The sequence below is a fragment of the Myotis nattereri genome, assembly GCF_964212035.1.
Source record: "Myotis nattereri genome assembly, chromosome: 15".
In the NCBI taxonomy this organism is placed as follows: domain Eukaryota; kingdom Metazoa; phylum Chordata; class Mammalia; order Chiroptera; family Vespertilionidae; genus Myotis; species Myotis nattereri.
In genome coordinates, this window is record NC_138090.1 from 38,888,473 (window position 1) to 38,912,591 (window position 24,119).

The 24,119-nt window shown below is 50.6% G+C and overlaps 1 protein-coding gene across 1 annotated transcript in view; it reads left to right on the forward strand.

Annotated features, from left to right (window-relative positions):
- Positions 1 to 24,119, forward strand: part of RYR1 (ryanodine receptor 1) — a gene marked incomplete at its 5' end in the record, with an annotated part of 127,773 nt that overhangs the window by 50,461 nt on the left and 53,193 nt on the right. The window contains 27 exons of the mRNA XM_081106715.1: positions 84 to 204; positions 293 to 462; positions 2,157 to 2,377; positions 2,471 to 2,561; positions 3,701 to 3,841; positions 4,212 to 4,375; positions 4,490 to 4,568; positions 4,773 to 4,862; positions 5,316 to 5,456; positions 5,769 to 5,843; positions 5,944 to 6,019; positions 6,586 to 6,709; positions 7,109 to 7,224; positions 8,367 to 8,434; positions 8,533 to 8,654; positions 9,109 to 9,158; positions 9,812 to 9,872; positions 9,963 to 10,201; positions 11,801 to 11,882; positions 12,463 to 12,593; positions 12,808 to 13,140; positions 13,966 to 14,206; positions 16,068 to 16,155; positions 16,260 to 16,352; positions 17,875 to 18,045; positions 19,577 to 19,636; positions 19,897 to 20,034. Coding sequence (XP_080962841.1) covers positions 84 to 204; positions 293 to 462; positions 2,157 to 2,377; positions 2,471 to 2,561; positions 3,701 to 3,841; positions 4,212 to 4,375; positions 4,490 to 4,568; positions 4,773 to 4,862; positions 5,316 to 5,456; positions 5,769 to 5,843; positions 5,944 to 6,019; positions 6,586 to 6,709; positions 7,109 to 7,224; positions 8,367 to 8,434; positions 8,533 to 8,654; positions 9,109 to 9,158; positions 9,812 to 9,872; positions 9,963 to 10,201; positions 11,801 to 11,882; positions 12,463 to 12,593; positions 12,808 to 13,140; positions 13,966 to 14,206; positions 16,068 to 16,155; positions 16,260 to 16,352; positions 17,875 to 18,045; positions 19,577 to 19,636; positions 19,897 to 20,034 — 3,486 coding nt within the window. The remainder of the gene's footprint in view (positions 1 to 83; positions 205 to 292; positions 463 to 2,156; positions 2,378 to 2,470; positions 2,562 to 3,700; positions 3,842 to 4,211; positions 4,376 to 4,489; positions 4,569 to 4,772; positions 4,863 to 5,315; positions 5,457 to 5,768; positions 5,844 to 5,943; positions 6,020 to 6,585; positions 6,710 to 7,108; positions 7,225 to 8,366; positions 8,435 to 8,532; positions 8,655 to 9,108; positions 9,159 to 9,811; positions 9,873 to 9,962; positions 10,202 to 11,800; positions 11,883 to 12,462; positions 12,594 to 12,807; positions 13,141 to 13,965; positions 14,207 to 16,067; positions 16,156 to 16,259; positions 16,353 to 17,874; positions 18,046 to 19,576; positions 19,637 to 19,896; positions 20,035 to 24,119) is intronic.

Genomic DNA, 24,119 nt, shown 5'->3' on the forward strand with positions numbered 1-24,119 from the left:
CCAGGGGGTCAGGAAGGGATAGAGTGGGGTAATGCCAAATGGGTCACGAGTTTCCCAATGATATGCTCCTCTCTCCCCTCCAGCTAATCCAAGCCGGCAAGGGTGAGGCCCTGCGGATCCGTGCCATCCTGCGCTCCCTTGTGCCCCTGGATGACCTCGTGGGCATCATCAGCCTCCCACTGCAGATCCCCACCCTGGGCAAAGGTGTGAGGGGGTGGCACTCAGCAAGGGAGTGATGCTGGGGAGGGTGGGTTTGAAGGGCATCTCTGACCCCCTGAGTCCTTGTCCACAGATGGGGCTCTGGTACAGCCAAAGATGTCCGCATCCTTTGTGCCAGACCACAAGGCATCCATGGTGCTCTTCCTGGACCGTGTGTATGGCATTGAGAACCAGGACTTCTTGCTGCATGTGCTGGACGTGGGATTCTTGCCCGACATGAGGGCAGCTGCCTCACTGGACACGGTGAGCAGCCTGGCCAGCCTCCCTACTTCAGTGGGAATAGTGTGTTCTGAAATTGTGTAGCTTTCCTGACCCTCCCTCCCCCACCATCAAGATAGAAGACAAAACCAAGAAAAACTGAATTCTGGGAAAGGGGCAGGGTGGAAATCTCCAACACCTCAGGTTATAAGAAATAATCATTCTCAGAGATGGTTCAGCATCATGGAGACACAAAGACCTGTGCACAACAATAGTACTAATAACAGTTACCAAGGCCAAGTACAATGAGGACTGAGAACTGACCACTGGTTTGGCCAGATGGAGGTCACTGATGATCTTGACAGTTTCAACAAGGTGGTGGGGCAAAAGCCTTACTGGAGAGAGTTTAAGGAGCCTGGGGGTGAGGTATGTGGGACAATGAGTGTTGACAGTTTTTACACAAGTTGGTAAGAAAGGAGGCAGAAAAATGGCGATGTGCTGGAGGGGTGATCTTGGTCAAAAGAAGGCTCTTCTTTAAGATGGGAGAAATAACTCTTGGCAATTAATTGGGAAGAGGAATACAGGAACTTGAATCTATAACCATCAGCTTGTCAGAAATACTGGGGCAAAGGAACAAGTTAACTGACACCACCAGGAAGTGGTCAGCCAAAGTGATCAGTAAGAGATTCCACTGGACTAATGACTCAGTTACTTCAGCAAATAAACAGCTTTAAAGCGGGGAAGGAAAAGGGACTGCTGCAGATGAGAAGACCCGAGACCCATCAGCTAAACATAGTGTGTTGACCTTCCTGGAGCCCTGATCCAAACAATCTCAGCTAAATGCAAAGCAACTTTTGAGACAAGTGGAGAAAGCTGATAATGAATTATGAAGACACTAGGCCAGTGCACAAAAATTCATGCACTCGGGATGGTACTTCATCCTGGCCTTGCCCTCTCGCAGTCCAGGACCCCTCAGGGGATGTCCACCTGCCAGCTTAGGCCTGCTCCCCCAGGGAATCAGGCCTAAGCTGGCAGTCAAACATCCCTCTGGCATCCCGAGAGCTCTCAGGGGATGTCCGACTAATGGCTTGGGCCCATTTCCCCCAGGGAGTGGGCCTAAGCTGTTAGTCGGATGTCCTTAGTGCTGCCATGGAGTCAGGAGAGGCTCCTGCACCACCACTGCACTCACAGCCTTCAGCCTGGCTTGTGGCTGAGTGGAGCTCCCCCTGTAGGAGCGCACAGACCACTAGGGGGCAGCTCCTGCATTGAGCGTCTGCTCCCTGGTGGTCAGTGCACATCATAGCAACAGGTTGTTCCTCTATTAGGGTCCATTTGCATATTACCCTTTTATTATATAGGATTGTTAATTCTGTGAGGTGTGATAATGGCAGCATAGAGTGTTAAATAGAACTTCTTGTCTGAATGGAGATACATATTTAAGTATTTTGGGATAAAATGGTATAGTCTGAGTGTTGCATGAAAATATCACAGGAAAAAAGGTGGGGTTAGAAGAAATTAACATGCCCAAGGTGAAAACTGCAGAATGCAAATATGTGTTAAGTCTAGGTAATGAGTGTTCATTAATTGGCTTCTCCACTTTTGTAAGAGAGTAGAGACTAGGAGGAGCAGGTTTGGAGGAAAGATCAGAAGCCTGGGTCATTTGCTCAGAGCTGTCCAGTGCGAGTGCCAGGGCAACCCCAGGAGCCACAGAGGACTGAAGTCCCCACTCTGCGTTCCAGGCCACGTTCAGCACTACTGAGATGGCGCTGGCGCTGAACAGATACCTGTGCCTGGCGGTGCTGCCGCTCATCACCAAGTGCGCGCCGCTCTTTGCGGGAACCGAGCACCGCGCCATCATGGTGGACTCCATGCTGCACACCGTGTACCGCCTGTCCCGGGGCCGCTCCCTCACCAAAGCGCAGCGTGACGTCATCGAGGACTGCCTCATGGCGCTCTGCAAGTAGGCGGCCCAGGCCGGGGCAGGGCGGGGCAGTGGGGTGGGGTGGGGTGGGCTTCCAGGTGAGAGCCCACCGCCCGCTGAATGTCCTCCCAGGTACATCCGCCCGTCCATGCTGCAGCACCTGCTGCGGCGCCTGGTGTTCGACGTGCCCATCCTTAATGAGTTCGCGAAGATGCCGCTCAAGGTGAGGGTAGACGCTCTTTAGCTCGCTTATTTCCATGCCCCGCCCACCGCTCGCTCTGCACTCGGACTATGGGGCTCATTTGTATCAATACCCCGCAGGCCAGTTAAACTGCAGCTCTGAAGCCATTCTTTAGCATTTTCATTTGCATACTGGGGTTCCCAGAATATTCACTTTGTGTCATTGGTGCCTCTAACACTCTCTAATTAAAGTTTAATTTCCCTAACATTGAGCCAACCCTCACATAAATTAACATATATTTGCATGGGGCACACTGCTTTTCCTGATTAGCATGTTTATTCTTATGCCCAGACCACCAGCCTTCTACTATTCAAATGAGTACATTTATTTTAATAAACAGTTCCACAGCTATTTTGAATCTTTGCACAGTCTTTCCTATTATTATTTTCTATTTCCATGCTAGTTTTTTTAAAAACATATTTTTATTGATTTCAGAGAGGAAGGAAGAGGGAGAGAGAGATAGAAATATCAATGATGAGAGAGAATCATTGATCAGCTGCCTCCTGCACGCCCCACACTGGGGACTGAGCCTGCAACCTGGGCATGTGCCTTGACCAGGAATCAAATCATGACCTTCTGGTTCATAGGTTGATGCTCAACCACTGAGCCATGCGGCGGGGCTCCATGCTAGTTTTCATAAGGAGATACCTCCAACTCGGATGTCTTCACTATTTTGCATAATACATCTAAATCAGCCCCTATTTCAAATTTGCATATTAAATGTGGAGGCCCTCTTCACAATTACCATATATTTGTATGGAGTGCTGCTAGTGTTTCTATTCCACATGACAATTGATGTAAGAGCAAACCACTGCATCCATGTTTCCATTTACTCATACATAACACTACTCATGGATTATTTGTGTAAAACAATACCAGACAAATCCAGCTCTGCTTTAATGCCCATCCTGACTCTAAATTAGAATGCTAAATTTGTATAATAAACTGTGCAGGACCACTCCCCAATAAGCATACTATTCCCCTCATTGGCACTATTTACATAACCCACACCTCCTTCAAAATGTAAAAGCACTGGCAGCCCTGGGCCTCCCAGGACTTTCATTTGCCTGCCAACTTCTTCCGCCCCCTCATTTGCTTGCCTCTTCCTTTCTCCCATCCAGCTTCTTACCAACCACTATGAGCGCTGTTGGAAGTACTACTGCCTACCCACAGGCTGGGCCAACTTCGGCATCACTTCAGAGGAAGAGCTGCACCTCACAAGGAAACTCTTCTGGGGCATCTTTGATTCGCTGGCACACAAGGTCTGGGCACCTGGGGACCCTGGACAGAACCTGTTTGGAAGGGGTGGAGTCCAAAGTTTAGATTCAGGATGAAATCTCCAAATGTGGGGTTCAGGGAGGGAGGTCCTTTAGATCAAAGAGAATCCATGAGTTGGACCTCTGATTTGGGTGTCATGGAAGATGGGATGGACCTCTAATTTGGGGGCTTGGAGAAGGTTACATAGGATGGCTTGCGGGTCCAGATGGGACTGAGGCTTGGGTTTCGTAATTCATGTTTGTGGGCTCAGGGAGGAGGGTGACTGATGGCAGGGATAAATTTGAGGTCCTTGGACTCCAGGAACTGCAGGCTCAGCCAGGCCTACAGTGACACCCCTCTCCTTGGCATCCCTAGAAGTATGACCCAGAGCTGTACCGCATAGCTATGCCTTGTCTGTGTGCCATCGCAGGGGCCCTGCCCCCTGACTACGTGGATGCCTCATACTCGTCCAAGGCTGAGAAAAAGGCCACAGTGGATGCTGAAGGCAACTTTGATCCTCGGCCTGTGGAAACCCTCAAGTGAGGCCTCGTGGGAGGAGAGGGGGGATGCGGGGCAAAGAGAAGTAGAATGTGACTGTCGGAGATGGAAGGAAGGGCCAGCCCCACACCTGCTGACCCTGTCCCCCTTGATAGTGTGATCATCCCAGAGAAGCTGGACGCCTTCATTAACAAGTTCGCAGAGTACACGCACGAGAAGTGGGCCTTCGACAAGGTTGGCATCAGGGTCCTCCCCTTCCCAGGAACTCCTACCCCTGCCCCAAAACATCAGCTTTTCTGAGACACTTAACCCTTCCTGAGACCTACAACCCTCCAGGGTTTCCTCTCTGTGTACCTCAAGCTGCTGTTTACCCCTCATCTTGCTCCTGCCCTCAGCTGTGTGGTAACACTGCCTCCACCCATCCCTTTTCACCTCCAGATCCAGAATAACTGGTCGTATGGGGAGAACGTAGATGAGGAGCTGAAGACCCACCCCATGCTGAGGCCATATAAGACCTTTTCAGAGAAGGTGACCAAGCCTTGGGGCCCAATGTCGGGGGTCCAAAATGAAACCTCTAAGTTTGGGGGTTCAGGAAGGAGTGAGTCTGCTTCAGAGGCTTGGATCTAGCTGGATCCCTCTCCATGGACTGTGCCTTTCCTTGAACTTGGCTGCCTCCCCTAAACCCAGGACTCTTAGTGCTCCTTCTGGAAGAGTCAGAGAGACTGGGTTTGATTCCTTTACCATCCTTAACTTCTCTGAGTCTCCTGTGTAACATGGGACAATGAGAGGGTGTTTGGAAAGCTCTGTAACAGAGCAGGGAAGAGACCTACGTTCAAATTCAACTGGACCACTTCCTAGCCACATGCTGGGGGCTTTCCCTTTTTGGGGACACTGGCAGCCAGGGAAGCTAAGCCAGGGCCTCTTACCTCCACTTCCCTCTCACCCCATTCCACCAACTCCGTTTTCTCCTATCAACCCCAGGACAAAGAGATTTATCGATGGCCCATCAAGGAGTCCTTGAAAGCCATGATTGCCTGGGAATGGACCATAGAGAAAGCCAGGGAGGGTGAGGAGGAGAAGACGGAGAAGAAGAAAACAAGGAAGATCTCCCAAAGTGCCCAGGTGGAGGCTGGACCAGGGTGGAGGGCTGGGCATTGAGGGGGTGGTGAGTGGCTAGAATAAGGGGCAGGGCCAGGAGAGGGTGAAGCCAGGCAGGAGGTGGAGTGGGGTTAGGAGGAAGGCCCACAATGAGGTGCAGGAGAAGGCCCAGGAAAGGAGACAGCAGAATAGAAAGTAGGGGGTGGCTTAGAGGCAGGGCCTTAAGAAGAGGGTGCAGAGTAGGAGTCTAGGGCCAGGTGAGGGGGGGTAGATTGGGTCGGGGCATGGACTTCCTGCTAACCCACCAAGCCCCCCATTTCTCCCTTGTCCTCCCAGACCTATGATCCGAGAGAAGGCTACAACCCCCAACCACCCGACCTCAGCGGAGTTACCCTGTCCCGGGAGCTGCAGGTGAGACCCCCTCATCTTTTCTTTTGGGGCGTGGAGGTGTCTGTTTGGGTGGGGAGGACACCCTCTGAGTCTGGGCCTTGACTCTCGCATCCACACCCAGGCTATGGCAGAACAGCTGGCGGAAAATTACCACAACACATGGGGGCGGAAGAAGAAGCAGGAGCTGGAAGCCAAGGGTGAGAGGCCCTGTCGCCCCTGCACAGAGACCCCTTCTCCACCGTCCCCTCGTCATAGGCTCTGGACCGTCAGGGCCTGTGTCAGGGCTGTGTGACTTCCATCTGCCGCAATTGCTCTCATCCCCTTGAACCTTTGTTTCTGTGTTTGTGCAGGGAGGATAATAGCATTTACTACGTGAGGTTTGTGGTGAGGATGCGAAGAACATCCAAAAGCAATGTTTTGGTCATTTTTATCTCTGTCTTTATTACTATCCTATATAATTAAAGCCTAATATGCAAATCGACTGAACTACCGGTCGCTATGATGCACACTGACCACCAGGGGGCAGAGGCTCAATACAGGAGCTGCCCCCAGCCCGCAGGCCCCAGGCCAACCAAGGCAGAGGCCAGCTGGTTGCCCCACAGATTGGCCCTAATCTCTAGTCAAGCATAGGGACCCTACCCATGCAAGAATTTCGTACGTCAGGCCTCTAGTAATTATATAAGCCTTCAACTGCAGAAACCACTTCAATGAGAGTGGCCTGGGTCCCTCCCAGCCCCCTGATTTCTGGTCTTTGCCACCCCAGGTGGTGGGACCCACCCTCTGCTGGTTCCCTACGACACTCTCACTGCCAAGGAGAAGGCACGAGATAGAGAGAAGGCCCAGGAGCTGCTGAAGTTCCTGCAGATGAATGGCTATGCAGTCACCAGGTACATGGGCTGGGAGCCAGGCCTGAGAGCAGTGGGGAAGAGAGGCAGAGCCCACAGGGCAGCAGCTGGGAGAACTGAGGCCGGTGTAGGGAAAACAGGGCCAAAGAAGGGAGGAGGCTACGAGGGTGGGGTCTGGAGAGTGGGGGCGGGACCAGAAAGGGGGAGAAAGCTAAGAGGGTGGAGAGTGACAAATGAGGTGGAGCCAGAGGGGAGGGGTGTTAAAAAGGTGGGGCTTGGGGTAAGAAGCAGCTCTAGTCCAGGGAGGAGCTGGAAACTCCAGGGACCTGGGGTGAGGCAGAACCCGCAGAAGCAGGGCCTGCGGGAGCAGAGTTGGAGCGCAAGAAGGGAACCAGGGCGTTCTGGGTCTAAGCTGACCCTTCCCTTCACTCATCCACGCAGAGGCCTTAAAGACATGGAACTGGATACATCTTCCATTGAGAAACGGTTCGCCTTTGGCTTCCTGCAGCAATTGCTACGCTGGATGGACATTTCCCAGGAGTTTATCGCCCACCTGGGTGCGGAGAAGTCCCTCCCTGATGCCTTTCCTACCTGGGAACCCGGTCACGCGTGTCTCCTTCCTCCCTCATATAATTCCTGTGCCAGACAGTGTTAAAGGTGTTGAGACTAAACAGTGAGCAAGACAGACAGATTCCTGTCCTGGATTCAGACCATTAATGTCAGAAATAACTAAATCACTTCGTGTGTTAGAAGGTGATTAATGCTATGGGGGAAAGACTACAATAGAGCCAGCTAAGGCATGTGCAGAGGGGAGTATTCCCGAAGACCTTGAAGGAACTGGGGAAGGGGCCGTGTGGACATCTGGGGAGAGTATTCCAGGCAGGGGAACAGCCAGGGCAAAGACTCTGAGAGGCCCCTTCTATGAATATTAGGTCTGTTTGGCTGCACCAGAGTGACTGAGGGCGAGAGTGAGAGGAAATGGGGCCAGAGAGGTGGCAGGGGCAGCTCATGGAGTGATTTCTTAAATGTATGTAGAGCTCACATCTATTTCAAAGTTTAATATTGGAAGTGTTTGGGGTCTTTATTTAGAAGTTTGGTGATGAGAAATATGCCATAGGAACTTAACTCGTATTTATATCAATTAGCCTATGGTCAAGCCGGTGTCCTTATACATTGTTTTGCTTAAAGTTGCAGTTTCCAAGAACCTAACGAGGATGTTAAGTGAGAGCGCACTGTACACAGACCTCCAAAGTGGGAGGAGATGGTACAAGGATGTTTCTCACAGTGCCAAGAAATAGCAAGTCTATAATAATTATGGTCAGCATTATTATTTTAATAGTATTAATTATTACTGTCACCATTATTATTACATTTGAAATTGATTTCCATTTTAATATTGACCTCTTGTTTCGTTTATTTCAAATTTACTCAGTGCCAGTGTTGAAGTTCAGGAAGAAAAGGGCTTGAGATAGGAGAGGAGGGGATGTTCCATGGCCCTGCCCCATTCTCAGCCTCAAGAAGGGTTTGAGCAAAGAGTTAGGGCAGCAGATGAAAGGTAGGAGAGAGAGTTTTATTTCAGAGCCAACAAGGTGACTTCATGTGAAGAATTTATCTCCCATCCTCTCCTAACTCTGCCCCATCAGAACACCCTGAGTTCACTAGCCTTGAATCCACCATGACCCCTTTTTGCTCCCCGCAGAGGCTGTGGTCAGCAGTGGACGAGTAGAAAAGTCCCCGCACGAACAGGAGATTAAGTTCTTTGCCAAGGTGAGAGGTGGGCTCAGAAGCTGGAGGAGGCTGGGAACTGGATAGACTCTCTCCGCCCTTCACTCAGTCACACTCATCTCTTCCCCCTCACTCTTCAGATCCTGCTCCCTTTGATCAACCAGTATTTCACCAACCACTGCCTGTATTTCTTGTCCACTCCGGCCAAAGTGCTGGGCAGTGGTGGCCATGCCTCCAATAAGGAGAAGGAAATGATCACCAGGTGGGCTGCCCTTTGACCTCTGACCCAGCCCCGTGGCCTCACAGCATTGTAATCCTGGACCTTATACTCCTACCGTGGACCTTAGGGACTCTGTCCTGGGGGCTGGGCACTGACTACCTCCATCTGCAGAGGCAATTAAAGGGCAGGGTGACCAACTGTCCTGTTGTGCCTGAGACCGAGGTGTTTCCCAGGACATGGGGCTTTCAGGCAAACTGGGATGAATTTGTTGCCCACTCCGCCCCAACATGCCAGTTATTGCCAGTTACTTTCAAGCTGACTCATCTCTGCCCCTCCCCACCCCTCCTGCCTTCTTTTTTTTCTTCCCCATCATCCTATCTCCTCGTGGCTGTCTCTGTCCCTCTCCCTATGCCTGCCTCCTCTAACTGTGTCATCACTGCCCTTGTCCCCTTGGAGTCTTTGCACCCTGTTTCCCCTGTCCTTTCTCTATCATTAGCCTCTTCTGCAAGCTTGCTGCTCTTGTTCGTCACCGCGTCTCTCTCTTTGGTAAGTAACTTTGCTCCCTACGCCCTTCTTCTTAATATTCCCTCTCTTCCCCTCATTACCAACCCCACCCTGAAGAAGTATGGCCCGGGTTCATGCCTTAATTTGAACAACCTTTACTGTGTTCTTCCCCTCGACCCTACATGGACTAGGTAGACCTGGGGGCAGTGACTGGGACAGTCCTGGGCCCTGCCCTCATGGAGCTCACAGGCCAGGACAGGGAAAACAGGCTCATCACCAGAGAGTGAAGGCCTGAGGGGTCGGGCCTGGATGGTGGAGGGTCAGGAAGGGGACGAGGGTGGTCAGGGCCTGGGTAGGGAAGAACGGAAGCCTATGGGAGTATGAGTGGGGGTGCGGAGATGTAATTTGGGGTGGATGTAGATCAGTGGTTCTCAACCTTCTGGCCCTTTAAATACAGTTCCTCATGTTGTGACCCAACCATAAAATTATTTTCGTTGCTACTTCATAACTGTAATGTTGCTACTGTTATGAATCATAATGTAAATATCTGATATGCAGGATGGTCTTAGGCGACCCCTGTGAAAGGGTCGTTCGACCGCCAAAGGGGTTGCGACCCACAGGTTGAGAACCACTGATGTAGATGAAGGTACTGTCCTGTAGTCCTTCCTTCACCCAAACTCGTCTTCATCCCTCAGGGACGGATGCCCCAGCTGTTGTCAACTGTCTTCACATCCTGGCACGCTCCCTGGATGCCAGGTAGGGCTACAGGTCATGGTGCCCACTCCTAGATTCTCTGAAATCTAAACTCTCATACTCTAGAACTGGGTGCCCCCACTTCCCTCCTAGGACGGTGATGAAGTCAGGCCCTGAGATCGTGAAGGCTGGCCTCCGTTCCTTCTTTGAGAGTGCCTCAGAGGACATCGAGAAGATGGTAGAGAACCTGAGGCTGGGCAAGGTGTCACAGGCGCGCACACAGGTGAAGGGTGTGGGCCAGAATCTCACCTACACCACGGTGGCCCTGCTGCCCGTCCTCACCACCCTCTTCCAGCACATCGCCCAGCACCAGTTTGGAGATGATGTTATCCGTAAGGACTACTGACCCTAAGTGGGGAGGAGGGGGGGCAATTCAGCCAACATCACCCGTCCCTGTGTGCCCAATAGAATCATCAGGTGTTTAAATGTGTATTTATTGAGTGGATTTATTGCCATAAGAAAAGTGTGCAGTCAGTAAATTAGTAGGTAACAGAATGAGTTAATTAGGATGACTTCAGCAGCTCTATCAACAGAGCCTAAATCACATAGCTTAAGCGAGATGGAATTATATTTTTGTCCTGTGTAACAGTCTATTTGTAAGTGGATCATAATGTCAGGACTCCAGGTTCCCTTCATTTTGTTGCTCTGCTGTCTCTGAAATATTGCCTTTATCCACATGGTCCAAGATAGCACACCATCACATTCTTATTCTAGCCAGTAGGAGAGGAGCAAAAGCAAAGAGGAGGGCACTTCAATTACTTTAAAGGAACAACTTACAAGTGGTCTGAATCACTCCTGCTTACATCAGTCCCATCAGCCAGAACTTAGCATGTGGCCCATGTTTCTGCAAAGGAGGCTGGGAAAGTAGCCTTTATTCTTGGAGGCCATGTGTAGAGCTACATTTTGGAGGTCTAGGAAGAAGAGAAGTACAGATAGTAGGTAAGAACAGGTGCTGGGAGCCAATTAGCAGTGTCTGCCATGTTTATTCTACCAAGGGCCTCGATCCCTGCAGGGGGGAGCCGATCAATCAATGTTGATGTTTCTCTCATCAATGCTTCTATCTCCCTCTCCATTCCTGTATCTCTAAAATCAATAAAACATTTTTTAAAAACTCTAGTAAGGGAAAGTAGAACTTGGATGGGGATTTCCATTTTACTTGGAAATTTTAATACTATACAGAAACGTCAACAGAAGAGAATTGTTAAGAACTTGCCCCATTTGCTTTACCTTTCACTTTACGGATGAAAGGATCTGCAGACTTTTCTGAGCTTTCGACTATGAGTTGCACACATAGTGACATCCCATCCCTGAATATTCAGCTTGTATCTCCTAAGTAAGAACCTTCTCTCACATAACCACATATCAGAATCACCCCTAACCTGACTATATCTAAGTTTCCCTATTACTCTCAAAATGCCTTTGATTTTTTAGAAATTCAGAATCCAGTGATGTTTCTCTCATGGCTTTATAGTCTCTTTTCAATCTAGGACAGTCCCCCTGCCCGCTTTTTGCCTTGTGACATTTGTGAACATTTGAGATTCTTAACCTGACCATCCAAAGAGGATGGGTGGCTAACCTAAAATTCTAGCCAGGATTGCATGTGTGTTTGCATTTTTCTGGAAAGTATCCATCACTGTCATCAAAGAGATCCATGAGTCCTCTATCGAGTGCCTGCTGTTTGCCTTGTTTTAATTGCTTTCCAAGTATTAACTGGTTTTATCCCCACAATAACCCTCATGAGGAAGATACTATAATTATCTCCATTTTACAGATAGGAAAACAGGCCAAGAGAGCGGTATTTGCTCAAGTCACAAAACTAGTAAATGGCAGGCAGCTCTCCAGCCCCTGCTCTTATCCACCATTGGGATAGAAGGGAGGGGCTTGGGGCACTGGTGTGGTGGGCACATCCTCCACCCTTGTCTCTCTCTCAGTGGATGACGTCCAGGTCTCATGCTACCGAACACTGTGCAGCATCTACTCTCTGGGAACAACCAGAAACTCTTATGTGGAAAAGTAAGAAGGAATAATCACAGTTTGGGGCTGGAATGAGCACTCTGGGGCCTCAGAGAGGGGAGGGCGCAAGAAAAGATTGGGGGTGAGTGAAAAGCAGGGGAGATGTTCAAAGTCTTCAACAGCCGCACTTTGTGGCAGATGCAGTTCCCCAAGGAGGCCACATGAGGGCACTCAGGTGAAGGCCAGCAAAGGAAATGGAGGCCTCCACGCTGGGGGTGGGGGCTGAGTGGGGTGGGGGGATGACCAGGCTCTTGCTGGCCCAGATGCCAGGGTGTTCTTTGCTGAGGAACAAGCTTGCCCTGACAAGGGGCTTGCAGAAACGAGGGTAGCACACAGGAGCCATAGCACATTGGGGCACTGGGAGGGAGGGCCCTGGCAGTGCTCATGTGGGCTCTCCTGAGCCAAGAGCACAGGTGGAGCAAGAGGGCATTCAAGAAGTCTGAGAAAAAGGCCATATCTGTGCCCACTGGTGAGCAGCACTCTGCTCCAAAGGGTTCTGGGGAGAATCCCTTTGTGGAGGCTGGGGCTGGAACCTAGGTCCAAGCGAAGGACATGGGAGCTAAGGAGCATCCTCTTTCAGGCTACGGCCAGCCCTCGGGGAGTGCCTGGCCCGCCTGGCAGCGGCCATGCCTGTGGCGTTTCTGGAACCTCAGCTGAACGAGTATAATGCCTACTCAGTGTACACCACCAAGTCTCCCCGGGAGAGGGCCAGTAAGTTGTGTGGGGCTAGGGCAGCTGTCAGGGTTCCAGTCCACATTGGGAGCAATGTGGCCCAATCTGGGCTCTGAGGGACTGAGGATTCCCAAGCTTGGGTGTGCTCCAGATTGGGGAATCCCAGGGCTTATGGGGGACCCTAGTATGTGGTGTGGACACTGAGGTCTGAGGGTGATGGGTTGGCATGCCCTGATCCCTCCCTGCACCCCAGTCTTGGGGCTCCCCAACAGCGTGGAGGAGATGTGTCCTGACATCCCAGTGCTGGAGCGGCTCATGGCAGACATCGGGGGGCTGGCCGAGTCGGGGGCCCGCTACACAGAGATGCCACATGTCATCGAGATCACCCTTCCCATGCTGTGCAGCTACCTGCCCCGCTGGTGGGAGCGCGGGCCTGAGGTGCCCCCACCCACCCTGCCCGCTGGGGTCCTCCCACCCTGCACAGCTGTCACCTCTGACCACCTCAACTCCCTGTTGGGGAATATCCTTCGAATCATCGTCAATAACCTGGGCATTGATGAGGCCTCGTGGATGAAACGGCTTGCTGGTGGGTCTGGGGGGCACTAAGCTTCGGAGGGCTGGGGCCCCATGATCTAATGGTCTGAGAGGGAGATCCCAGGCTCCATGGTCTCCTGGGAGTTGGGAGGAGTCAGAGTCTAGGTTTTTTCGGGATTGAAGGTCAAGGGTCATCACAAGGGGTGAGAGGCTCAGGGCTGAAAGGATGAGTCCAGGGAGTCCTCCAGGCTGGATTCTGAATTTCTGGAATCTGGGAGTGGGTTAGATCAGGATTTAGGAACAGGGTCAGAAGCCTGAGTTCCTTATGCAAATGGTCAGAGGATGAGGTTCCTGATAAGGATGGGTTATAGGTAAGAGGTCAAGACATTAGTCCTTAAAGGGTTGGGATTCCTGGTTTAGAAGTTCTATGTCAAAAATTGGTTCAAACTAGAGGTTGGGGCTGGAATCGGAGGCCAGGATCAGAGGCCAAAGGCTGAGGTAAGAAGCCATAGTGAGAAATCATGTAGTGAGGAAGAGTCTAGGTAGGGACCAGGTCAGAGGTTAAAGACGGGTGAGAGGTTACAGGCTAGGGTAAGATATCAGTTGGGGTCACAGGTCAGGCACATGTGTTAGGCTGGGATCACAGGTTCAGGTTACGGGTGATGGTTGGGATCAGGATTCAGAGACTATGTTACAGGTCACGGCCCAAAGTCAGAAGTGGGATTAGAGATAAATGCTGGAGTCAGAAGCCAGGGTCAGGCTGGGGTCAATGATAGCTGCTGGGTCAGAGGAGTCATGGGATGGGAACAGAGGTCATAGGTCAGATTCTGGAGTTAGAGGCTGGCCAGCAATGAGTGTCCCCACTTTGGTCCTGCAGTGTTTGCCCAGCCCATTGTGAGCCGGGCCCGGCCAGAGCTCCTGCACTCACACTTTATCCCAACCATTGGGCGTCTGCGCAAGCGGGCCGGGAAGGTGGTGGCGGAGGAGGAGCAGCTGCGCCTGGAGGCCAAGGCAGAAGCCGAGGAGGGTGAGCTCCTTGTGCGGGACGAGTTCTCTGTGCTCTGCCGGGACCTGTATGCCCTCTATCCACTGCTCATCCGCTACGTGGACAACAACAGGTCAGCATGTCCCCATTGTCCCCCCATATACCTCAGCCTAACCTCTGGCTTTCCTGAATCCCTTCTGACTTGCTACAAACTTCTTGCCATTCTCACCCAACCTACTGACTCCAACCCCATTGCTTCTGGCTCAACAAAATCCAACCCACTGGATTTGCTCCCTTCCTGCCCTTTTGCCCCTCCTGAATCTGAGCCCCTGTACGGTTGCAATGTCAGCTACAAGGAGCCCTGCTTTTCTCTCCAGCACTGGGCCTCCAGGCTTGGGTAGATGAGGTGGCTGATATTTGTGCAGCAAAGCCCAATCATTAGGCCTTTCTCTGTCACTGGGAGAAGAAAGATAGTCCAGATGTGACCAGTCTCATTCCCCCAGAAACATAGATCTTTAATAAAAGGGCAAGTGCAGGTATCAACCAACTGCTAATGTCTCTCTAAATTCAGAAACTGTTTAAACAATTATTGACTCCTACGTGCAGGCTAATTCAGGGATAGTAAATGAGTTTCAACTCCAGTTCCATCCTCGTTGGGAAAGATTTTAAGGTTGTCCTGGGAGCAGAAAAGGAAGTGGTGGTATGCATGCTGGATGCATCCTTGCACATCCATCTTTTTGCTCACCAGTGGGTACTGCTATAGGGCAGATTCCTAGGAGTGGGAGAGCTGGGTCAAACAGTTTGAACAAGTAAATTGTGGTATATTCACGCAGTGGAATATTACACAATAATTCAAATGAATAAAGTCACAACACACAACATTGATAAATCCCACAAACATCAGGTTGAATAAAAGAAGCCAGGAAAATAAAATTAAAAATAGTACATATCATATCATCTATTTATGTAACGTTCAAGAACAGACAAAAATAATTCATGGTCTGTAAGTCAAGATAAGGGTCATTTTTTCAAGAGGAAGGAAGTGGGAGTGGCTGGGAGGGACACAAGGGTAGTTCTGGGGACCGAAAATGTTCTATTTCTTGAGTTGGGTGGTGGTTGGTTACACAAGTGTGTTCACTTTGTGATATTTCACCAATTTGACACTTTATATGCATGTTATATTTCTTTTTTTAACTGTAGAAAAAATTTATTTGCCTCATTAAAAAATCTCGATAGTGCATTTAACTATAAATTCAATCTTCTGATTCAAGGAGTTGCAAACAAAGTTTAAGTAGAAACTTTTGATTGCTTTAGGTTTACATTTAAAAAAACTCTTAAATTTTCAAAGGGAACATAAAAAAAACAGATTTAGAAAACCTTAAAGCATAAATTTATAATTAATGGGTCTATTATTCTGCTCCCAGTGCCTGCTCTGCAGGAGAGAACACTTCCAACCTACAGCTAAAGTATGGAATAAAACAGTTACAAACTGAATCCTGCATCAGCTACTGACAGAGCTGAAATAATTTAGGGTGGGAAAGTTATGTGTCATTATCTTACACAATTTCACTCCAAGAGTAAAAAAGCGAACCCAACGGCTCAGCTCTTTCCTGGCTTTAAAAATGTCCCTGTCTGCCCTCCTCCCTGCAATCCCTCCCTCCCTCCAGAACAAAGCAGAGCTAAAGGTCCCTGTGGTGGTGACTCCAGGGCTGTCCTCACACCCAGGAAACGAAGGGATTCCCAGCCATTGTCCTCCCTACGCTGAGCATCACCAGCACTGTGCATGTTACATTTCAATAGAAAAAGAAAAAAAGCTTGTAAAGGAATGGTCATTTATCAACTTTAAATAATCTGAATGGCCAGATTACCTAGAAAATTCCACCCCTCCCTTTGGAGTCTCCTGGTCCCCCTGACCCTCTCCCCTAAGATCTCTTGTGTAGCCCCCCTCCTGGGTGTCTCACCCCATCCCTCACCAGCCCCTTCCCGCTGCCCAGGGCGCACTGGCTGACGGAGCCCAATCCCAACGCTGAAGAGCTGTTCAGGATGGTGGGCGAGATCTTTATCTACTGGTGCAAGTCCCACGTGAGTCCCTGCTCACTCCCTGCTCCTCTTCATACCTGAGAAGCTGCTGCCCTGAGATGCCCTCCCCCCACCCTCCCTGACCCCAGTACTGCCTCTGCCACCAGAACTTCAAGCGTGAGGAGCAGAATTTCGTGGTCCAGAATGAGATCAACAACATGTCATTTCTGACTGCCGACAACAAGAGCAAAATGGCCAAGGTGGGTGCTCTGCTCTGGGAGGTGGCCTTAGCAGGGAAGGAGGGAACACCCAAGGGATTCCTACCTGCCCCTCCTCATCCAGCCGGCTGCCCTGTCCTGGTCACATTCCCTGCAGCCCTCACAGCTTTGTCCCCTCTCATCTTGCATTTCCTTCCTCCTATCCCCATTATCCCAGGTCCCCCGCTCCTCTCCCCTTATACCTCTCAGAACTGCCCTCTACAGGGTTCAATCTAAAGGACAAACCCACCCACCCTGAGTCAAAGTCTGGGAATGCCCTACAAGGGGATGCATGTCTGGTGGGCAGAGAGCTTGGGTTAGGTAAACTTGGAATTAGGTCTGGGGTTCTCTGAGGGACTGGGGTAACCCTTTTTGTCTCTGTCTGCCATCTGATGAAACAGGCAGGAGACGTACAGGTCAGCCCCTCATCTGGAACCTTCCGCATGACTCTTGGCTAATACCTTCTTCCCCACAAACCCCAGCATCTGCACCCCTCCAGAAAACCCCTGTCCCTATTCCCCACCCCTCATCCTTGGCTCCCAGCTACCATCCTCTTTCTCTCCCTGTTCCTCTCTGTCCCCAATCATCCATTCCCTTCCCAACCCTCAGCTTTGAGCAAATTTACTTTTTTTTTTTTCTTAACTTTCGTTGAAAAAAAAAAAAAAGAAAAAACCCACCTCTCAGCTTTCCCCAAAGCATCAAAGCATTGTGGGCTAAGGTCCATTGTGGGCTGAGGCTGTGAGGAATGGGAATGAGGGTGAGACAGGCACGTGCATGCTGAGTTTAAGACTTGGGCTCTGGAATGAGAGAGACTTGGGTTAGAATCCTGACTCTGGCAGTTGGCTATGTGACCTTGGCCAACAGTCTTATCCTTTTGAGCCGCTGATGGCATTTGGCCTGTGGCCCCTGGCCCAGGACTCTGCAAGGACTCAGATGCATGTACGGCCTCCATATTTCGAGCTGGTGTGGATGTGGCTCTGGCCAAAGCTTGTCACCCGGGTTTCTCATTGGCATGACTGGGGTGGTCCTGACCATAGGTCTGCACCAAGGCTCAGAACATGGCTGTGGGACTCCATGCCCATGTTTCTGCTCCCAGATCTTTTTGGATCTCTCTGGCATCTTCTCTCTTCCTGTTTTCTTGTCCATCTCAGTCTCTCAGTGTCTCTCTTTTTCTTCCAACTTCTCTTGTCTCATCTTTGTTTCGTCCTTGGGAACTCAGTCTTGAGATATGAAGTGTGGGGCTGTGCATGTTTTTTGGAGGGATGTTGTACTGAGAGTTCTCAGGGGATTTTGGGAGAAGACCTCCAGAGGTTGAGAAAGGCCTGGAATTTGGGGGAATCTGTAAGGGTTTGGGACAGAGTTAGGAATTTGGGATAGGGGCTGGGGTTATGAGGGTCAGGGCTGGGCATCTGGTGAAAGAGCAGCAAGGACTGGGGTGGTAGCTGGGGCAATGGCTGTTGGGGTGGGAACCAAGCATGGGGCTGGGCTGGCATTCATGCTGGTGCTGAGCCCCATGTCCCCACAGTCAGGTGGCTCAGACCAGGAACGCACCAAGAAGAAGCGCAGGGGAGACCGGTACTCTGTGCAGACATCGCTGATTGTGGCCACACTCAAGAAGATGCTGCCTATCGGCCTGAACATGTGTGCACCCACTGACCAGGACCTCATTGCGCTGGCCAAGACCCGCTATGCTTTGGTGCCTGCCGGACCCCATTCTGGGAATCTGCCAGGATCCCACTCAGCACCCTACACCAAGCCCCCAAGACCCCAGGAGCCCACTGGGAGCCCTCCGTTAGGACCCTACTGAATCCTTCTCTAGGACCCTGAGGACTCACTGGACCCCCTAGGATGTTAAGGACCCCACTCAAGAAACTGCCAGAGCCCTGGGACCTAAGGACCCTACCTGGGACCCCACTGAAATCCAGAAATACTACTAAGACCCTCTCCGATCCTCCCCACATAAGCCTTCCACCAGCTGCTGGGTTGACAGGCCTAGAAGGACCACATTGAGCCTTTAGGGATCCAACTGAACACCCTCCCCAGGACCATGCCAAACCCATTATGACCCTGAGGACCCCACCCAAGATACCATTAGCACCCCTGAGACTCCTCTGAGCCCTCCACCAGGACCTCCCTAAACTCCTCGGGACCCAATGAGCAATGAGCCCCTCATGATCCCACTGGCCTTCCCCTGAACCTCTGGGTCTCCATTGAGCTCTCTAGCTCATCACCTCTTTCCCTTAGGACGCTGCTGGACCCTCCCTCTGGACTCTCTTGACGCCCAGCTAAACCCCTCAAAACTCTCAGGGGCCCAGTGAGCACCTGTGACCCTAAGTAGCCCTGCAGAATCCTAATGGCCCCTTCCCCAGGTCTATGAACAATCTGAGGTTCCAAGAATCCACAGGATCAATTGACCCTGCCCCTGAACTCTAAGCCCTCTGGAACTTGAAGGAGGCCTCCCAGGACCCCACTTACCGCTTGTATGGAGTAACACCCTCCCCCACCCCTGGTCCTTTTCACCACAAGAACCTAAGAAGATCCTATCCCGAGACCTCTAAAACCTCCCCCAGGACGCTGCTAAGTAACCTTACAACTTACTACCCCACTGACCTCCCCTGGTATCCTTCCCTCGGGACCTCGGGCTCCTCCTAGGACCTTGCTGAGTCCTGCCAAGACCCCAAAAACTCTTTGACCCCTCAACTTGGTCCTTGAGGGCCCCCTTCTCCTGGAACTCTAAGGAACCCCCACACTACTGACCCCTCCTTTGGCCTGTGTAAACCCTACCCATGACTTGGTTGATACACCTAATCTCCCATGACCTCTACTAACCTAGCCATTTTCCTTATAACCTCCTTCACCCCATCTGATTAAATACACCCTATCCATCTCCCACTTACTTGCAGTCCCACTCTGACCCTCCTCTGACGTCCAATAATCCCTCTGTGGTCTTATTTGACCTTTGAGGCTATCCTGTCACCTTCTACCTCCTCTCACACCCCCACGAGGCCCTTCTAATCTTTACTGTCTCTTCAAGGTGCCTCTGTGGCCTCTAGGACTCCCCCTCTGATCACTCCTGATCTCTGATTCCTTTCAAGTTTCTCACCCATCCTCCCTACACAAGCCTCCCACCAGTTGCTGGGATGACAGGCCTAGAAGGGGAAGGGTTACGGGTCAAGGAGGGCGCTGAGCCCTCCGGAGTGACCCAGTCTGGCCATGTTTCCCCCCAGAAAGACACGGATGAGGAGGTCCGGGAATTTCTGCATAACAATCTTCACCTTCAAGGAAAGGTAGGCCTCCTTAATCTGCACATTGGGATACCAGCAACAAAAAGAGCCAACTTATGAGCACTTACTATGTACCAGGCATCGAAAGCGGGACCTTAACTTGTACTCACTTCCCACCGGATTGAACGGGGGCCCAGTAGCGCAGGGCCATTCCCCACCCCAGCCCACCCCACCCCGCCCCACCCCGCCAGAAGCCAGAGGCCGGGCAGAGGGAGGACCTTGCGGACAGGCTCACTCCAGCCCACTGTTCTTCCTCCTCTCAGGTGGAGGGCTCCCCTTCTCTGCGATGGCAGATGGCCCTGTACCGGGGCCTCCCAGGCCGCGAGGAGGATGCGGACGACCCTGAAAAGATCGTGCGCAGAGTCCAGGAAGTGTCTGCGGTGCTCTACCACCTGGAGCAGGTGGGCGGCCAGCAGGGTCTTACTGCTGAGTTGCCGAGCTATGATCTCCAGGCCGGACAAGGGGCGGGCCTTACGTTTGTGGGCGGGGCCTGAGGGTGTACCTGGGCTTTTGGGGGAGGGGGGGAAGGGGTGGTCTTGGGTCTGTGGGTGGAGCTTCTGTGGAATCTTGAGTTTAAAACGAGGCTAGGCACAGCCAGTAGGGCTCAGTGGTTGAGCCTTTTTTAAAAAATTAATCTTTATTGTTAACATTATTATAGATGTCCCTCTTTTTCCCCCCATTACCTTACCTCCCTCCACCCAGTTCCCACCCTGCCCCAGGTCTTCACCACCCTATTGTCTTTGTCCATAGGTGATGCATATCAATACATATAAAAGCCTAAGCAATGGAATGACCAGTCAACCAGTTGATATAACATGCACTGATATAACATGCAGACACTCAACACAGGAGCTGCCCCCTGGTGGTCAGTGTGCTCCCACAACCAACCTCCAGTGGCCAGCCAAAGTCCCACAGTCCCTCCCTCCAGCCTGCCAGCCCCAATGACCCTGATTGAGCCAACGGCCAAACTTCCTGTAGCCCCAGCTCTCCCCCTAGCCAGCCAACTTCCCACGGCCCCTCCCCCCACCAGCAAACCTCTCACGGCCTCAATTGGCCCCGATCACCAGCTAGGCTGAGTGACCCCACCTGTGCACATATTCGTGCACTGGGCCTCTAGTATGCATATAAGATCTTTGTTTAATCTCTTCCCACTCCCTACCCACCTTCCCTCTGAGAATCTTCAGTATGTTCCATTTCCATGCCTTTGATTCTATTTTATTCATCAGTTTATTCTGTTTATTAGATTTCTTATTTGTTTATTTTGATTTTTAGATTCAATTGTTGACAGATATGTATTTACTAGAGGCCCGGTGCACAAAATTCATTCCCGGGGGGGGGGGGGGTTGTCCCTCAGCCGGGCCTGCACCCTCTCACAGTCCAGGAGCCCTCAGGGGATGTCTGACTGCCAGTGTAGGCCCACTCCCCGCAGGGCTTCTGGCCGTGAGCCTGGCTTCTGGCAGAGCAGGGCTCCCCTTGTGGGAGCACACTGACCACCAGGGGGCAGCCTCTGTGTTGAGCGTCTGGCCACTGGTGGTCAGTGCAAGTCACAGCGACGGGTCATTCTGCCGTTCAGTCGATTTGCATATTAGCCTTTTATTATATAGGATTGCCTTTTTATTGTTCATATTTTTATCTTTTTCTTTTTCTTCTTCTTCTTCTTCCTCTTCTTTAAAAATACCCTTCAACATTTCATGTAATACTGGTTTGGTGGTGGTGAACTCCTTTAGCTTTTTCTTATCTGTGAAGCTCTTTATCTGACCTTCAATTCTACACTTGATCTTAGCCAAAAGGCCGAGAAGTCATTGACCTTCAATTCTAAATGAGGGCTTTGCTGGGTAGAGTAATCTTGGTTGTAGGTCCTTGCTATTCATCACTTTGAATATTTCTTGCCACTCCCTTCTGGCCTGCAAAGTTTCTGTTGAGAAATCAGCTGACAGTCCCATGGGCACTCCCTTGTAGGTAACTGTTTTTCTCTTGCGGCTTTTAAGATTCTCTCTTGGTCTTTAGCCCTTGGCATTTTAATAAGATGTGTCTTGGGTGGGGCCTCTTTGGGTTCCCTTGTTTGGGATTCTCTGTGCTTCCTGGACTTGTAAGTCTATTTCTTTCACCAGGAAGGGGAAGTTTTCTGTCATTATTTCTTCAAATAGGTTTTCAATATCTTGCTTTCTTTCTTCTTCTAGCACCCCCATAATGCAAATATTGGTACACCTGAAATTGTCCCAGAGGCTCCTTATACTATCTTCATATTTTTGGATTCTTTTTTCTTGTTGCTCTTCTGATTGGGTGTTTTTTGCTTCCTCATATTTCAAATCATTGATTTGATTCTCAGGATCCTCTACTCTACTGTTGAATCCCTATATATTATTCCTTATTTCAGCCAGTGTATGCTCAATTTCTGACTGGTTCATTTCCTTTTTTTGTTTGTTTGTTTGCTTTTTGGCATTCTCACTGAGATCCTTGAAAGTCTCACTAAGTTCCTTGAAGGTCTCGTAAAACTCTTGACTAACCTTAAAACATGGTTTTGAATTCTATATCCAGTAGTTTGCTTCCTTCCATTTCTTTCATTGTTGACATGTTTCTTTGTCTCTGCATTTTGGCTGCTTCCCTGTGTTTGTTTCTATGTATTGGGTAGAGCTGCTATGTCTCCTTGAGTTGATAGAGTGGTCTTGTGTAGTAGGTGTCCTATAGGGCCCAGTGGCTTAGCTTCCCCAGTCACCTGAGCTGGGTACTTTAGGTGTGCCCCTTTGTGGGCTTGTGCACAGTCTTGTTGTAGTTGAACCTTGACTGCTGTTGGTGTCATTGGGAGGAATAGACCTCCAGGCCAATTGGCTGTGAGGACCAACTGTGGCTACAATAGAAGAGCTGCTGTTCAGGAGACACCCCTAAGGAGCAGGACTTGCTTTAGTGGGACTTTGGTGCTCACTGAGTCTGCCCCTTGAGTGTGTCGCTATGGATGCATAGAGTTGTAATCTGGTATGGTCTGACACTGACTACTGGGTGTACTGGCTCTTTGGTCTCTAGGGAGGTGCAAAGTTAACCACTGCCTGGGGCCACCTATCTGTAGATTCCCCCTATTTGTATCCATTTTGGAAGTGTCCAAGCGAGGCTCAGCTGTGAAGCAAGGCAGGCTGGTGCTAGTGCTGGGTGTTGGGCTTTTACTGATATGTTTGGGGCTCCCTGACCCCATTGAAGCTTGTTTGAGAGATTTTAACAAAGTCTGAAGCGTGAGCAAAGACAGGCCATTCATATGCAAAAGCTACTGCACAAAGGTTGAGTGGGGCTGAAAATTGGATGTGGCGGGGGTCTCAGGGAATCACCAGGGTGACGGAGCAAACATATTTGGCTGTCAGTCAGCTGTGCAACTGGGGAGGTCCCAACACAGTCACTGTTAGCACCTCTGGCTGGGAGAAAGCCGCCTCTGAGTTCCTGTCCTGATGCCAAACAATCTAGTTCCTTCCCATATGTGTCTGTGTCCCCTAGAGACTTGTCTTGGCGCTGGAGCTCAGAGGAAGTAGGATCTTGTAAATTCAATTCGTGTACAGGCAGGCGCTTTAAGAGGATCAGCTGGGTCTTCAGCAGCCTCCGTGTTACTGGGCCCCAATCCCTGCTGGTTTTTACAGCCCATAGTTATGGGGACTTCTTTTCCCAGCTCTGGGAGCTTGGGCTTGGAGTCTGGTGTGGGGCTGAGACCCCTTGCTCCTTACGGGGAGCCTCCGCAAAGATGATCTCCCACCCAATTAAAAAATCCACACACGTGGGTGTCAGTCCAACCTGATCCGTGCCACCACCCCACCTACCAGTCTCAGGGTGCTTTCTTCTTTACTTCTCTAGTTGTAGAACTTTCATTCAGCCAGCTTTCAGGCGGTTCTGGATGATGATCTGTATTTTAGGTGTAATTTTCATGTGGGTCTGGGAAGCAGTGGGTACAGGCACTTACATGTGTAAGTGCTGCCATCTTGGTCCCATGAACCAGGATGTCACAGTTCGATTCCCTGTCAGGGCACATGTCCTGGTTGAGGGCTCGATCCCCAGTAGGGGACATGCATGAAGTAGCCGAAGGATGAGTCTCTCTCATCATTGATGTCTCTCCCTCTCACTTCCTCTTTCTGAAATCAATAAAAAACATTTTTAAGATTTTTTCCTAAGTCTAATGTTAAGATGAATTATAAATAAATAAATAAATAAATAAATAAATAAATAAATAAATAAATTGAGGCTTAGAATGGAAACTTGAATCAGTGCGCTCAATCTTGGGCCCAGGACAGAACTTTGGTTCAGGTAGTGGGGCCTTATGGAGACTACTTGACTCCTGGCAAGCGCCTTGGAATTAGGGGCGGAGCCTGGGTAGAGACCCTCGGTCTGTTGGTGGGGCCTAGGAGAGAAATTTTGGTCTGGAAGCAGAGACCAGGTTAGAACCTTGACTCTGTCAGTGGAACCAAAGTGTTTCTTCAGCCCTGTTAGTCGGACCTGGGCACAGATGGGCAGT